The sequence below is a fragment of the Glycine soja genome, chromosome 11 (assembly GCF_004193775.1).
Source record: "Glycine soja cultivar W05 chromosome 11, ASM419377v2, whole genome shotgun sequence".
NCBI classification, from domain to species: Eukaryota; Viridiplantae; Streptophyta; class Magnoliopsida; order Fabales; family Fabaceae; genus Glycine; species Glycine soja.
Window position 1 is genome coordinate 24,620,297 of NC_041012.1, and position 17,913 is coordinate 24,638,209.

The 17,913-nt window shown below is 30.3% G+C and overlaps 1 protein-coding gene and 1 long non-coding RNA gene across 2 annotated transcripts; both read left to right on the forward strand.

Annotated features, from left to right (window-relative positions):
* The first annotated feature begins 451 nt into the window (after positions 1-451).
* Positions 452-2,292, forward strand: LOC114375077. Its single transcript, XR_003658698.1, has 3 exons — positions 452-552; positions 638-718; positions 2,218-2,292. It is a non-coding gene; the product is annotated as an uncharacterized LOC114375077 (long non-coding RNA).
* A 6,614-nt stretch (positions 2,293-8,906) lies between these two features.
* Positions 8,907-12,072, forward strand: LOC114374933 (omega-3 fatty acid desaturase, endoplasmic reticulum-like). The gene is made up of 8 exons (XM_028332659.1): positions 8,907-9,259; positions 9,514-9,603; positions 9,725-9,791; positions 9,961-10,053; positions 10,274-10,459; positions 10,846-10,926; positions 11,274-11,411; positions 11,734-12,072. The coding sequence occupies exons 1-8, from the start codon at positions 8,961-8,963 to the stop codon at positions 11,923-11,925; spliced, it is 1,146 nt and encodes a 381-aa protein (XP_028188460.1). The 5' UTR covers positions 8,907-8,960; the 3' UTR covers positions 11,926-12,072.
* Positions 12,073-17,913: the final 5,841 nt, after the last annotated feature.

The following is a 17,913-nucleotide window of genomic DNA, read 5'->3' on the forward strand; positions in this document are numbered from 1 at the left end:
TTGGTTCTTGTTTCAATTATTTTATTGTGCATAGCCATAAGGTTTTAGAATTTAGATTATTGCTTTCCTCAATATGGTGTTTCTTAGATGTAGGGGGTTGTTGTTCTTGGTTTAAATTTGGGTAGATCTGACCTAGGTAGTGTTTTCACGTGATTGGTATTTGGAGGCCTGTTTATGTTTATTACATGTTGGATTTGATTGCTGAAGTGAGCGAGTCTTGATTGCAGCAGAGAGAAAACATGAAAACATTATAAGTTTTAATTGTTATTAGTTTCCTAGTTCCTTCTTGCTTTCCTTACATTGGTCTTTTTATTTGGTTGTCATTTGTCCTATAACTTACAGATTTTAAGTGTTTGAAGTGATGCATGACAAAAATTTCTGCTTTTGTAAATGTGAGTGTCTGCTGCTGTAATTAACCCACAGTTGAAAAATTATTGCCAGGAAAAATAGAGGGTCAAGATAAAGGAGAAGATTGACAAATTTGTCAAAGAAAAGTTATTGGACTTCTGTGATGTTCTTAATATTCAAATAAACAAGACCAATGTGAAGAAGGTAAGTTTGTTATAATATAACTCCATTTGAGAATAAAGTTTTAGTACTTTTTAAAATTAAATTATTAAATGAAACATGGTTTCAGGAGGAGGGGTCTACAAAGTTGTTGGAATATTTGGAGTCCCCACATGCTACAACTAAGATTCTACTTGCTGATAAAGAGCAGGTTTATTCTTTATAGATTATTTTAATCAATTGATGCTTTTGCTAATTGTAACATTAGTAAATTTTCCTTGTTGTATATCATTTCATTGTTGAACTACTGCATTGAAATTGAAAGCACCTCTTGTAGACAAAGGATCAAGCTGAAAGTTTTGATGCCAAAGGATTACATGAATCATATGCTTCTTAAAGATTTACTCAAGACAAAGCAATTAGAGTTAATCAAGATGGATGATCAAGACAGTCTATAGTCTTAGAAAGGATATTAAAATGGAAGGGAATTCCAATTGGATTAGCAAAAGGTTTGGCCAAGAATTTTAAGCTAAAAAGTGTTTTTCAACAAATTTACTCTCTGGTAAGCGATTACCAGAGGATGTAATCGATTACCAGTGGCCAAAACTGATTTACAACAGCTATTAAAATTTGAATTCAAAATTTGCACTGTGTAATCGATTACACATATATGGTAATCGATTACCAGCAGTTTCTGAACGTTTTAATTCAAATTTTAAAGAGTGTAATCGATTACACACTTATTGTAATCGATTACCAGAGGAGTTTTTCAAAAAACATTCTCATCAGTCACATCCTTTCATGTGGTTATTGAATGGCTTTCATAAGGCCTATATATGTGTGACTTGAGACACGATTTTGACAGAGATTTTCAGAACAACAAGTGTTTATCCTCTCAAAAAGAGCAAATTCATTTTATCCTCTTAAGAATTCCTTGGCCAATTCAATTGCAATTCATTAAGGAATTATTTGAGTGCTCAATCTGTAAAATCCATCTCTTTCTAGAGAGATTTATTCTTCTTCTTCTTCTCATTCTCTAAGGGATTAAGAGACTGTGAGTCTCTTGTTGTAAAGGATCTCTAAACACAAAGGAAGGATTGTCCTTGTGTGTTTAGAACTTGTAAAAGGGATTTACAAGATAGTGGAACTCTCAAGCGGGTTCCTTGGGGACTGGACGTAGGCACAAGGGTGTGGCCGAATCAGTATAAAACTGAGTTTGCATTTTCTCTTCCCTTAATCTCCTTTATTTATTATTGCTTTATATTCATATTCAAATTGTTTCATTTGAATTAATATTTAAGAAGATTGTTTTTAAGGGAATTCATAACTTGAGTAAAAAGTGAAATAGATTTTTAATTAGGGGAAATAGTTTGGAATATCTTAATTCAACCCCCCCTTCTTAAGATATCTGAGGCCACTTGTATAACACCTCTCACAGATTGTCCATTTTTTTTGTTAGTTTGAGATTCTTTTCTAATGAGAAAGACATGAGAATTGAGAAAATCACCTTTGATTAAATGCTTCATGGAGTTCAATCCTTATTCTCATCCTTATATTTAACATGTGAGGTTGGGTTGTAGACTTTGATTCAACAGATGGATTGATGAAAATAATTACTCCCAATGAAGTTAATACTAATATGCCCTGTATTAGAATTTTAATTTTATATTAATGTGGCTAGTTTTTTGAAGTTTGCTTCTATGTTAACAGAAAGGTAAAAAGAGAACCAGAAAGTCATTCCCTAGCAAATCTCCTGGGAAAGCATCTACAGAGACACCTACCAAGGTATTTTGTCCAAAAAGTCATTTTAATGTGGCTAGTTTTTTAAAGTTTGCTTCTACATACTCTCCTCACATATGCTTTTGTCCTGTCTTTAGTGCCATATGTTGTAGTCTGCTAGTTGCTCAAAAGTTAATTTTTTGAACTTCTGGTTAATTTTTCACGAGTAATCCTATCAAACCATCCGAGAAAACTTTCCCTCTAACATTATGTTATTACATCTAAACAAATTATAGAAACTTTTAATTTATAAGATTTGATTTCAATATTAAGTATTATAATATAATATTTTTATAATATTATTTCCTATACGTGATTTTAGGTAATTAAGATTATAATATATAAATAAAATATTTTTATAATATTATTTCCTATACGTGATTTTAGGTAATTAAGATTTTAATATATAAATATAATAATTTTATAATATTATTTCCTATACGTGATTTTAGGTATTTGATAATACTTTTAATGAAATCTTTTAAGATATTATGTATAACTTAGAAGTAGTAGTGCATCCTTCATTTTTTTTTCTCAATCAAAGCAGTCCCACTATTTTTGCTTGTTCATTTGTTCAATCAACAGCAGTGCATCCTTCATTTGTTAATTATGCATCCTTCTCAATACATTTTAAATCAGGTCATATATATATATATATATATATATATATATCTTGCTGATGGACGATGAAGTGATGAGTGAAGTGGCTGCTCCACGTCGTGTTCTTCTTGTATCGGGAAGTGGCTAGCCACAGTGTGGCACTTCTGAGTAAGCATCAATCAGTCCTCACTTATATTTTTTATTAGTATATATATATATATTGATTGTTCTTATTGTGCTGCTTAATGAATATTGAGTTTTTAATCATTAAATAAAAATTACAACCAATTGCATTAGTTTTTATTAATTCATGTATTGCCCTCTTGTGGGGGAGTTATAGACTCAAGTTTGTTCTAAATGTATACTGAATACCTTTAAGCAATGTATTGATCTATTTCTTTTCACTTATTTTTTTCTCTAACAATATTTATTACAAGTAGTGTACTCCATTTCTTTCTACTGGCTTATTAAACAAGAGTTGCTTTGTAAATTATGAGTATCCTTGAGTTTATTATATACTCTACTTTCCTCTATAAATCATATTTTGATAATAGAGTATGAAGTTTTAAATGAGTGATGTGTTTTATTATTTGTAACTGGTGCAGTGACACAATTGCAGTCATATCTGAAACCTGGTAATTTTGGAGAAGGCTATGTGATAGAGATATAAAAACTTCGTACCCCATTGCCCAGAGGCTCTTCGCTATGCGAAGGTATGGGGGAGGGATAATATACGCAGCCTTACCCTTGCATATGCAAAGAGGCTGTTTCCGGATTCGAACCCATGACCAACAAGTCACCAGGGCACAACTTTACCGCTGCACCAAGGCATATATATATATATTGATTGTTGTTATTGTGCTGCTTAATGAATATTGAGTTTTTAATCATTAAATGCAAAGAGGCTCTGTGATAGAGATATAAAAACTTCGTACCCCATTGTCCAGAGGCTCTTCGCTATGCGAAGGTATGGGGGAGGGATAATGTACGCAGCCTTACCCATATCCAGTTCATACTAGTCAAATTCATCTTATTGGATATAACATCAATGAGTTAAACAAACATTTTGATATATTTTCATTTATGTAAAAGTCTTCTATTGAAGGAATAAAAAGACCTGTTTATTGTACTGCTCCAACTAAAATTTGTTTGATTGTAAAGTCAAACACACCTTTCAAAGACGGTTATTAGCTAATAACCGTCTTTGAATGCCTATTCTAACACACAGTTCAAAGACGGTTATTAGCAAATAACCGTCTTTAAATGTAAACTCTGATACAACATACAAAGACGATTATTAGTTAATAACCATCTTTGAAAGGTTCCTACATTCAAAGACGGTTATTATAATAACCGTCGTAAAAATTGATTTCATTTTAACGACATTTTAAACAACGACGGTTGATAACCGTCGTTAAATGCACTTATTAACCGTCGTAAAAAGCCTTTTTTTAAGTAGTGGTAAGGAAAACTCCTTACGCACTGTGGGAAAGTTGCTAGAATAAAAAAGGAATGCATCGCGTCCATTCAATTTTAAAATTAAAAAATCACACGGTGGAGATTGGTTAAGATACCATGGAAGTGTTTACACCAGATAAAATAAAAAAATATGAGATTTTTTTTCTTTTTTCTCTCTCCTCCGAGCTACCTTTGGTCTCCGACCACCCCTCTCTCTCCTCTAAGCTTCTCCCTTTGGTCTTCGACCACCCCTCTTTCTCTAACACCATCTTTCTCCTCCGAGCTTCTCCATTTGGTCTCCAACCACCCCTCTTTCTCCGACACCATCTCTCTCCTCCGAGCTTCTCTCTCCTTTGGTCTCGGACGGACACGACGCATTCTCTGTTGGAGGATGACGGTGGCGGCGATGGTGGCGTTGTCAACGAGGGAGACGTTGTCCACGTGGTCAGCATTGATGAGGCTGCCGTTGTTGATTCTGGCGACGCCACGGTGGTGGTGGGAGAATTCCTCACGGATCTCGGCCTCAGAAATGGTGTGCATGTCATGCGGAAGCTTGGGTTTCTTGGCAGTGCCGTTTCGGTGGGTGGTGTTGTCATTTTCCGTCAGCGATGACCTTCCTGATAAAGTTTCCACCAGAGTTTGTGACGAAGGCATTGCCGCGGTGGTCGACGATAACGTCATTGGCGGCATTGATCTCTTCGGAGGGGAGGGAGGAGAGGAAAAGGCGGCGGCGGGACCGGAGGTCGTAGGCGGCGAGGGCGTTGAATGGAGGGATTCGAGGAGGAAGTGTTGTGGTGGTCATGGTGTGGGTGGTGTTTTGGTGTAAACAATTCCATCATAGCTTAACCGATCTCCACCGTTTGATTTTATTATTTTAAACAGGGACGACAGTGATTGCTTCTTTTTTTTTTCAGCAACTTTCGTTGGGTGCAAAAGTAGTTTCACTTTCGCACCCTAGAATTCGCCATCTTTCATACTTATTAAGATATCATGGAGAGCATTCGAATTTTGTTGGACAGAGAGAGGATTTTTCTCTTTGCTCAAGTCCCGCGTGAGTCGAATGGAGTAGTAGATACTCTAGCTAGTTGGGGATCCATAGGTCATGCTACTAGTTTGGTATTGATGGTTGCTCCTCCAAACTTGTTGAAGATGGTCTATTGTGATAGTTGTGGGCTTTGTTAGTTTGTCTCTTTTATTTCCCATGTACAAAAAATAAATAAAAATTAAGCATCCAAATTAAACAAATTCTCCTTGTTTTCGATGTTTCTACATTTAGCAAATTTACATCCTTGTTACTTGTTAGTTTGTCCTACTTATGCGAGATATAACTAAGGCTTTGAAGTGACATATCTGAACACTATACAAGATTTTCATAAACTCATATATGAATTCAGTTAAGAATCAAGATTTATTTAGTTTTCAAAATAAAAACCAAATCAATTCCAATCCAATTGAAAATTTTTAATTTTATTATTTTTTGGTTTTTTTGTTTGATATTTTCTTTGTTTTGTGTTGGATAGAAAAGGTTAAGAACATTCCAAATTATATTATAAGAAAAATTTCAATATCTTTTTCCTCCCTACAATTTAGTGTTTCTCTTTCATTTTCATCCTTGTAAATTTATTTTTTTTCGTTTTAGTCATTGCAAAATATGTGCGTTTTATTTTTTATCCTTAAGGTATTTTAGATAATACTTTGATCAGTAAAAATGCATGCTTTGAACAGTGAATAAAATATTATCTAAAATGTTTTAAGAACAAAAAAACAAAACCAACAAATTTTGGAATAACTAAAACAAAAAAAAAATTACAAGGACGAAAATGAAAAATATTAATTTATAGGGATGCAAAAGGTATTTAAACCTATTAAAATTATAAATGGATATCCTAAAATAAAATAAGGTCCATTAATTTTGTTTTGAAAGAAAAATTTGAATTAAAAGACTCTAGCACAAGGGGTGCCAAAACCAAGGCAGAAAAAACCTTACACCAGAGTTCCAAACCTAGAAAATTATAAATTTCAATGAATTTTAATAAATTGTATTCAAAAGAGTAGGTCATTGACATATCTTTAGTATAAAAAAAACTAATAATAAACCACGAAATAAAATTAGTTGATCTTATAGTGGAAAAAAACCCATTATGTACCTTGTTAAATTTATTAGTAGAGATTTCATAAGGGTATAATTATGAGAATGATAAAAGCTCATTAAAATTGTTTTATTAAAATTTGAAAAAGCTAGCTAAGAAGTCAAATATAACTGAATTTGGTATAAAGATGCATGTGCTCATTCACTGTGATATTAAAAATAATAATATTTCCGAAGTTCATTTATGTTACCTATTTAAAAAACATGAAACAGAACCAGAAAATGAGGTAAAGTTGCAACAAAAGTCATAAAAAATATGAGGAAAAAGTAACATGTATACGTTACGTCAAAAAAAAAATGCATACGTTAGGAAGGAATAATTCATCAGTTAAAACAACCAAAAAGAAAAGATAGGTATTTCAACCAGAAATTAACCGTACTAGTGAAATGCCTAGTTTGTTCAATATAATAGTAATACTATGTGGACATGGGACAGTACTAGCATTCAACTTCAAGGAAAAGATACAGAAAGTCGAGTTGTCATGATTAGATTGGTCAATTTTAAAGGGAAAAAATGTTTCAATCAATATAATTTATTTTCTTATTTTATTATTCAATTGATTTGATTATAAATCCAAATATGACTTGATTAAATCTAGTTTAAAGTGTTTTAAATTTGAATAAATTTTTATTTTATTTTTTTAGAATTTAGTAAATAAATCTTTGAAAATATAATAAATATTATAAAACTAATTTAATATCAAAACTCTCACTCTAGAAGTCATAAAATAATCTGTGTTGGTATATAGTTATATTATTCATCAGAATACAAAAATCAGAAGTCCAAGTTATCAATTAGTAATTTAAAAAATTCAAAATTCCCCAGGTATAGATCAATGAACTAATGCAAAAGAACTTCATGTATACTTTTCTCAAAATTTAAATATATTTTTGGTACTGAAATATATATTATTTTTTATTTTAGTTCTTATAAATCTTTCATTGTATTTTTAGTCTCTTATTAAAGATTACTAAAAGTATGTAGGATATGTTTGATTTCTTTTTCTTGAAAATTGTTTTCATTTTCTAAAAAAAAAAAAAGAAAAAGAAAACCTGTTTGATAAGTGTAGTTTTTAAAATTGTTTTAAGAAAATAATATATGTATATGATTTTAATATAATTTCTATTTATTTATATATGTTATCTATTTTGAAATAATTATTACTTTAAATACTTTTATTATTTTTAAATATTAATATTAAAAAAGGATATCATCGAAATAAAATGAGATATTCATGTGATCTTTCTATAAATTTTATTTTATTAGATGAAAAAATATTCTCTATTTTTTTTATCCTACGTATACAGCTAGTTAGTATTAGTCCTTAAATATATATTTTGTTAATGAAAATAAATTTAATTTTTTATGTGAAATTTTATTTATAAATACATATCAATTTATTTTAATTATAATTTTTATAATTCCAAGGCTACTTATCTTTCCAAAAATTAGCATTTAGCCTATTTTATATGTGAGAAATTAAATGTCGAGAATATCTAGCTATCTTCTACAATTTGCCTTAAACTGCATATCACCGTATTCAAAGAGCCATGAAATAGAAAACTTTTTTTTTTTTAGAGGATGAAATTAATAGAAAACTTAATAATGTAAAAACAAACTAAAAAAATAAATTGGAATAATAAATAAAATAAAAATTGAAGTCCTTTTTAAATAGATTTACCATATAATTCAAAAGTAACAAACAAAATACTAATATTACATTAGATTGAAACTTTGATTGATAATTCAGATTTCTTAAATAAAGTCTCTCACGTGAAAGAAGAAATCATATATATATATATATATATATATATATATATATATATATATATATATAAAGAAATACAATATTAAACCTGATCAATCCGATTTTTTTGGTAAAATTAGTAAATATTTCAAGCATGTAACGTATGAATTAACCCAACTAATTTGATATATTTGAAAGCATCACGACTTAAACAAAGGATATATATATATATATATATATATATATATATATATATATATATATATATATATATATATATATATATATATATATATATATATCGAAAATTTTAGCCATCAAAAACATTTCTCCTGGTTTTCGTTGTTTCTACAATTAGTATATTAACTTCCTTGCTGGTTAGTCCTACTCGTCCTGATATATCCAAGGCATTGAGGTCACATGTATCATGTATCTTTCATTCTCAAAGTCAAGAAAGCAATACAATACAAGTAAAGGGTATAAAAGTGAATTAATTAATAAAAAGTATTTTGCTGCCATTATTAATACTATTACTGTTACTTTATGCTGTTACATAAATGTGACCCCATGTGTCCTTCTCAGAGAATTCACCACCATCTCGCTCTACACTCATCTTACAAATATATATATATATATATATATATATATATATATATATAGCTATAACCCCTCTCCAAAACAGCATTGTAACAGAGAAAGAAAGAAACATTTGAGCAAAAATGGTTCAAGCACAGCCTCTACAACATGTTGGTAATGGTGCAGGGAAAGAAGATCTAGCTTATAATTTTGATCCAAGTGCTCCACCACCCTTCAAGATTGCAGATATCAGAGCAGCAATTCCAAAGCATTGCTGGGAGAAGAACACATTGAGATCTCTGAGTTACGTTCTGAGGGATGTGTTGATAGTTTCTGCATTGGTAGCTGCAGCAATTGGCTTCAATAGCTGGCTCTTCTGGCCACCCTATTGGTCTGCACAAGGCACAATGTTTTGGGCACTTTTTGTTCTTGGACATGATTGGTAACTAATTTATTATTACAAATTATGTTATGTTATTGTGCCTTTTCTCAGTAATGCTTAGTCACTTCATTTTTTGTTTCGATCAACAAATGTTAGTTATCAAGATAGTTACTCTTTTGTTAGCAGAGAGATTTAAACCCGCGATCTCTTTCCTTCTCCCTTCACCACTTCACATTTCACTTGGTTATTATGCATGATTGTTCATTCATCTGTTCTGTCATGGTGAATTCTAATTTGATTGATGCATTGAACAGTGGTCATGGAAGTTTTTCCAACAGTCCTATGTTGAACAGCATTGTGGGCCACATCTTGCACTCTTCAATCCTTGTACCATACCATGGATGGTCGATTCCTTTTATCAACTTTTCATGTTCACTTTGTCCTTAAATATTTTTTTTTGTTAAAAAATCTTTTGGTCTGATTTGTCAACCTCACCATTTTACTACTCATGGATATCTTTTGCAGGAGAATTAGCCACAGGACTCACCATCAGAACCATGGCCATGTTGAGAAGGATGAATCATGGGTTCCGGTATTATTATCAGTTTGCTTAATTAATTTCAACATTTTTCTTTCTTCTCTTAATTTTAATCAGTAGTTAATTAGATTTGATTGTGTTCCAATAGAAGAAAAAGGGTAATCTAGAGATGTGAACTTCATGAAGTGGTTCATGATTATGTGCCTTTATGACTTTATGTCAGCTTTCAGAGAAAGTTTACAAGAATCTAGACAACATGACAAGAATGATGAGATTCACTCTTCCTTTCCCCATCTTTGCATACCCCTTTTATTTGGTGAGACCCTCTTTTTCCAGAATGACAGCATTATTTTACTATATAGTACAAAATTATACCTCAATTTTTTTTTTTATTTCTAACATTTAATATACTAATCTTATTCTTACCTTAAATTTTGAACCATTCTTTTGAATTCTTGAAATTGAAAGGACTTTGTTGGGTCTAGCTAGCTAACATCTCACTCTCTCTCTTTTGTGATATGAACCATATATATCAGTGGAGCAGAAGCCCAGGAAAAGAAGGTTCTCATTTCAACCCTTACAGCAACTTGTTCTCCCCTGGTGAGAGAAGAGATGTGATAACTTCAACTCTTTGTTGGGGCATCATGCTTTCTCTGCTTCTCTATCTTTCCCTCACATTGGATCCACTTTTTATGTTCAAGCTTTATGGGGTTCCTTATTTGGTAATTTCACTTTCATATTTTTTTGGTTTAAATGTATTTTTTTTCTCAATTTTTTTATCTTTATCCATATAACTTTTTTTCAATTTAGTTCTTATAAAATATATTTATTTTATTTTTCGTTCTTAAAGTATTTTAAATAATATATTTTTAATATTCAATTTTTTTTTACTATTCAAGAATAGTGCATTAGAAAAAATAAAAATAAAACAAACATATTTTATAAGAATTAAAATGAATTTTTTTATAAAAATAAAAATGAAAAAAAATAATAAATTAGAAAATTGGAATGACTAAAAATATATTAACACTTGCTTTCTTTAAACACCACACACCAATGTGGGTTAAGTAATGCCCTATCATTTATTCACTTGTTTGATCATGTGTAGATCTTCGTCGTGTGGCTGGATTTCGTCACATACTTGCATCATCATGGTTACAAGCAGAAACTACCTTGGTACCGTGGCCAGGTATCACATTTAATAAATTTGTTTCATTAACTTTTTAAGAGAATTTAAAAAAAAATAGTTTTCATAATTAATCAAATATCAAGCAAGTTGTTAGATCTACGCTTGCACTTGCTTTAAAGTCAAATTCAGACCATATTTACCTTCCAAGTCCAAACCGTCAACTATTTTCACCGACTTTATAGTCCAATTTGTCACATGGTCACTTTAAACAGAACCCTTTTTGGAGTAAACATATTATCTTAATAATTATGTTAGTTTCAAATAAACAACATACTTATGTGCAAATTTTGCCTTCCTTCAAAGAAAAGATAGAAACTTCATGTTACTCTGTCTATGTAATTTCACAGGAATGGACTTATCTAAGGGGTGGTCTTACAACCGTAGATCGTGACTATGGTTGGATCAACAACATTCACCATGACATTGGCACCCATGTCATCCATCACCTTTTCCCTCAGATTCCACATTATCATTTGGTTGAAGCGGTATTAATTCTCTGTTTCACAAAAAATCATTATATGATTTAAAACATTCGCACATTTATTTGATGTCGGTCAATCTCCATGTGATACATAATAAAATTTTAGTAGTTTTTTTCTTTTAAACTGAAAAGGTCAATTACATGTTAAGTGAAGATTGACCATGATGACAAACATGTCATCATCTCCTACCATACATATAATAATTTCTCCATTTTCACATTCAATAATCTCAAAAATGCATACATCAATTTTCTTCTATGGTCCTGAATTGTTCCTTTCTTTTTTTAATTTTCTCTTTCTTTTTCTTTTTGTTGTTCCACAATAGACTAAAGCAGCTAAGGCAGTGCTAGGAAAGTATTATCGTGAGCCTCAGAAATCAGGGCCATTGCCACTTCATCTTATCAAGTACTTGCTACACAGCATAAGTCAGGATCACTTCGTTAGTGACTATGGTGACATTGTGTACTACCAAACTGATTCTCAGTTCCACAAAGATTCTTGGACCAAGTCCAACTAAAGTTTTGATGCTACTACATTGACCTATTTTCTCATATGTTACCTAATCAAATCAATTAGGTGACATGTATAAGCTTTCATAAATTATGCTAGAAATGTACTTACTGTTCAAAGCATGCTATGCTAGAAAAGAATCTATTTTTCAATACCCAGATCATCAATTAGTTGACTTCTATAAGCTTTTATATGCTTTGTCAGAATTGCACGCGTCGAAAACCATCTGACGATGGCTGAGCCAACTATTGAATGAATTTTAAAGATAAAAGTACAGAATAATAATTTGTATAATTAATAATTAAAATTATGATTATATATAAAGGGTCTTGTTAATTGAAGGATACTACGAGTATGCTTGATTCGCCAAAAAATAAGGAATTGGGCAGTACAAAAATATTTGTTTAACGTTTGATCTTAAAATGACTGAGGGTCAGTACGAAATAAAGAATGATGGACTAGAAAAATGTCCAAAAACTTGTAACTCAAGTAAATCCTAGTACAATTTTTTGTTTCATGTCTAACAAGAGTAAAAAATACAATATTATTCCTATTTTCTGACTTTTCATTATCACACACTTTTTTCTTTTTTTCCTATGTGTCTTCTTCTCTAAACATTCCTCTCTAGACGTCATACCTTGGCCATCAGCAAGGGTCGCCTTGGCTGTTGGCCTAGGCACCTTGGCTTCCGGCGAGTGCCTTATGGACGGTTGTTGTTTCCTTTTTTGCTTATTATTTCTTTCTTTTTATTATTAATTTATTCAAATGTTTTCATCGTTATCTTCTTCCTTCGCGCTATGTTTTTTTTCTTCCTTTTAGCCAACTCCGACGAAGCTGCATCACGCCGCCATGCTGCCGCCGTCATCGTCGTGACCTATGTGGCCTCGCATTGCCAGGCCTACGCCCAATGGCGTCAAGGGTCGCACCCCCTCCATGGAGGTGTCTCTCCTTTTTGTATTGTCAAGGTACTATGAATGCACCTAAGGTTTTATAGTAAAATTCACATTATTTTGTTCGTTATATAAGCAAATCAAAGAAGATACAATATAAAATTATTTGTAATGTGCATTGATCACCAAATAACCTACAATACAGAAAATTATCCTGTGACTCAATTACTTGTATCTAATACCGTTCAATTTGTTCTATCTTTTTAGAAAATCAATCCGACCCTGATTAAAAATTAAAAGAAAAAATATGTATTGTGAAATTATAGAAAAATAAAAAAAATCATATACAACACAATTTTTTGCATTTGAATAAAAAAAATCTAGTTTAAGTTTGTTAATTAATGATTAGCAATTGCCATATAGAAAAGATTAAAATTTCAATCGTTTCAAAGTAATAATTATTAGTGAGAATTTGACTCTTCAACGTATATCTTGCTCTTTAGACTTTATTAAACAGGAAATCAATTTTTTTTCTTTTAATTCGATGGTGTTCATCAGTTCAGAATCAGAATGTTAGCATAGTTTAAAAGCAAAATAACAAAGGAAAGCCATACATAACCCAACCCTTTTTGACGTTGTCATTTTAACAGTACAAAGACAGGTTGTGAGGTGACGTTATAACTAACATAGTACTTCATGTCTGCATCAAGCTCTGCCATGAATCAATCACGTTACAATAATGTCACTTTTTTTTCAACCACACAAAGGCTCGAAGGTTGGGATACCAAGTGTAAGTTTTGTTATGTTTGATTCAGGAGAAAGTAATCAAAATCAAAGAAAGATAGAAAGGAAAAGGATAACAGAGTATTATAATTTTTAGATTATTTGATGATAAAAAATGTTAATTTTTTTCTCTTATTTAATTGCATAAAAAGTTTTATATATATATATATAAAGATGCAACGATAAATAAATTTTGTTTCAAGGTCCATGCCAAAAATTTTAGTTTTATCATATGGATTTACATTAAAACACTTGTCCCAACATTTTCAATTATATATCATACATGCACTAACCAAATTAAATTTTCCTCTTCTTTCCATTCCCTTTTAAAAAGATACCAAAAGGTGGAAGTGACGCATTTTTCTATCTCTACTCCATCCTTTCTCATTTCATGGTTTTAAAAAAAAAAATAAACATGGGTTTACGTTTCATGTACATAATGTAAAAAAAAAAAAAAGTCAAGACTATAAGTAATTCTATTAGTTGTAACAATCTTTTTTGTTTTTTCTTGTCATATGTTGATCTCTTATTACTTCTTTAAAAATTTAGAATAAATACTTTTCTAAAAAAATACTCAACCTAGTTTAGTTCTTAAAGAAAAAATATCAAATAATCCTTTTAAGTATTTCGGTGCTATAAATTAAAGATAAATGCTAACAAATATTCTTAAAATATTGATTAAAATATTAAAAAAAATTACTGAAATACGTAAAATTATATTATTCATAACTTTTTTTATCCTCTTTTATGATTTCTACAATAAATATTTTATCTGTTTAGTTTCTTAAGTAATATCCTAAAATACTAGTTAGCAAGACTTAAATTAAAATGATACTCTAAGTTATAGTATCAAACTAATAGTTTTTATAGTATTAAATTAAAATGTCTTACACATATAATCTTGAAGGACTAATTAGCTAAATTCTTCGAGAGATAAAATGTCCCAATATTTTTTTTCAGGGTTCAGTTTGAGTATTCACCCAAAAATTTACCACTATGCATCTAGTCCTCTCAAGGCTAATGTTAATTAATGGCCTACTTGTCAGGATCTAATTAATGATATATTCTTGCAACTTTGGATGAAACAAAGATAACAGGTTCAGAACTAATTAAGGATATATGCTTTGGTGAGATTCAACACATGCTGTCAGTGTCTCCATGTTTTTTTTAATATAAAAAATAGAAAAAATAAATATTGATATTTTGAATCAGTTCAGTTCCTGCTAATGGTTGGAGTATGGGCACAGAAAAAGTGTGTGACCACTTACCCATTAATTCTCTCTCGTTGGAGAGCATCCTGATACCCTACTTTCTTTTTGTAGTCATGTGAACTTAAAACAGATAATTTTATCATTTGTTTTCTTAAAAATAACTAGTATTATCTTTATTTCTATTTATAAGACATAATTATTTAATTCAATAAAATTAAGAAAATTAAATAATTTAATTAATAATAATAAATTTATAGTATACTTTTTCCAAAAGGCAAATGCTAACAAAATTGCACTCTCTTAAAACATTTGTTAAGAATTTTTAATTCTTTAAACAATACCCTTAGGGATCTTGTATAAAGAAACAAACAAATTTAAAAAGTTTGGTCTTATAAATAGGAATGAAACTAGTATATTAAACAATATAAATAGTGTATTAATGTCCAAAGAAAAATATATTAGTAATACTTCCTCTAACACTCTTTTTAAGATTCATTTTATAATCGGTTATAATTTATTTAAAATCGCTATCTTTTTATAGGTTTTGTTTCTTATTTAATTATCTTCTTTTTAAATGAAAAATAAAACCTACCAAAATTAATAAATCATACATAGTCTTTAAGAAAAGGTAGAGAGAGATTGCTGCTAGTCTTCCTGAGTTCCTCATGTCGAAATTTAATATTCAGTTAGTTCCTACCAATAGTTACTACTAGAAACAACTGGTTAGAATTTAGTTTTAAATTGCAAAGGTAACATGCATATAGGGATTAGAGGCTATTAGTATAGTGAATTGGTTCTGGTGAAGAAAGAACACATGGGCTGTTTTTCGACAAAATCTAGGCACAAATTTTAGCCCTTTGCTGTATCTGATGTCATGCACAACATGCTGTTGGTTGAGTCTTTGAGCAAAAGACAGAAGTCTACAGACCATAGTATAATAAGAGAATCTCTATTGAGCATAGGAATTGACAGTGTGTGTTTGGTTTGGCGAGCTCAATTTGTACCTAATTCATATGAAAAGAAGTTAAAAACAATTGTTTATACTAAATTTACTAGAATCGGTCTAGTGTTAGAAAGTTTGGATAATATGCACAATATCATATTCCTAATTTCAAATCTTATTACTATTATTGTATAAAAAAATAGTTTATACTTTGAACATGAATGATGAATCTAATATTTATGATGCATGCTTTTACCTGCGTTAGAGACATATAACCAGACTAAAATAATTTTATGTACTACACTTTGTCAAGCATTTTTTTATATATACTATCTATTTATAATATATAATTTTTTAAGCACGAAATATGAATATCCATATATTTTTAAACAATGACCATCTAACACAGGTATTCTATTTCACTAAGGATATAAATCATTTATTTATTCTATTACTTCCTTTACTAGTCTTATCATTTTAATTATCTTAATATATATTTTTAACAAAGATATTCCTCTAAATAAGTTATTTTCTAGTTATTAATTCCACATTACTTTTAAGCAAAATTAAGCTAACTTATCCTAACAATAATTAATACACAAGCAAATTAAGAATGTTATTCCAGAGCTTAGCACATTTGTCCACTATACATATATAGCATTATACCTATAATACAGTCCTTAACTTTTATTATAAACTTTCCTTAGAAGTGCACCATACCTGCCACATTGGAGGCACCTTCAACAACCTACAATGATGCATGTGCACTCTTATACATCTCCTATAATAAAAAATTTATATTACTAGCTTGTTGGTTAATTAGCTAGCTAGGCTCCTGTTGATATTACAGCCTCTGAACTGTTAGCATCAATTGTGACCAATAACTAAGATGGCGCTATTGCGAAAAATATCCATTTGTGTGTAAGTTTCTGACGTAGGTACATGTCCCATGTAGAGAAAAATAATGCCACAGATACCAAATTAATGCATGGTTTAAATAATTACTACTAGAAAATAGGTTTTTAATATTAATTATTAAAGACTTTCAACATTGATTATGAATCGATATTAAAACTATGAACGTTAAAAGCATCAAGTTTAACATTGGTTATAAAACCCGATGTTGAAGTCCACTATACAACATCGGTTTTTCTCAAAACTGATATCGTATAGTAAGAAATATACAAAAAATGCAAAAACAACATTGTTTATTGACAAACCTGATGTGGAAAAGACACTTTCTACATCAATTCTTTCAAAATCGATATAGAAAAGACACTTTCTACATTAGTTCTATCAAAACTGATATTGTATATAATACTTTCACATCAGTTTTTTTAAAATTGATATAGAAAGTTCTTTTTCCACATCGGTTTTTCCTGCAACTATGTTGCATAGTAACTTTCTACATTTATTACATAACCGATGTAGAAATAAAAAAAAATATGGCCAACTTTATTTCCCTCCCTATAATTTTAAAATATTATGGCAAGAACATTTAATGACTAAGTAATTGACATTATGACAACATTTAGCTAGCACACAAGGGTGTCAAATTGTAAATTTATTGGAACAAGTTCTACCAATTCAGTCTTATTATGTAGAAGGTAATAGTATGTATGTATGTACAAGTGCAAATGGACAGACTACCACACTAAATGTTGATCCTTGCACACAAACTCCCCTCCACCTCCCACCCAAACACATATACATGCAATTTTCAAAAGTAATCTTGTTGGCAACAAATACATCCCAACAGAAGGGAAACAAAACATTATTACACCTTAAAAGGCCAAAAATTCAATATTAAGATCTGCTTGCTGCAAAGCACCATATACCAGACAATTCTAACACAAACTTAACCAAATATGTCAAAATCATAAACAGACACAACAATCAGCAGCTATGCACACATTTATGTAGACCATAGTTACCAATTTCCAAATGAGCAAATTTAAGTTTCTATAATATATATTTTAGCAAAAAGAAAAGAAGAAATTGATTATACCACAAACTGTTACATGCCAAACACATGCATGTAGTGTGTAGTAAAGAAGCAGCTGCAGGTAGCTTATATATTTGTTTGTGAAAACCTTAGACTTTTGGCAAATTTTTCTGCCAAAAAGCATCAACATAGAGCTACCAATAGACTAGATTCCATTGGACTT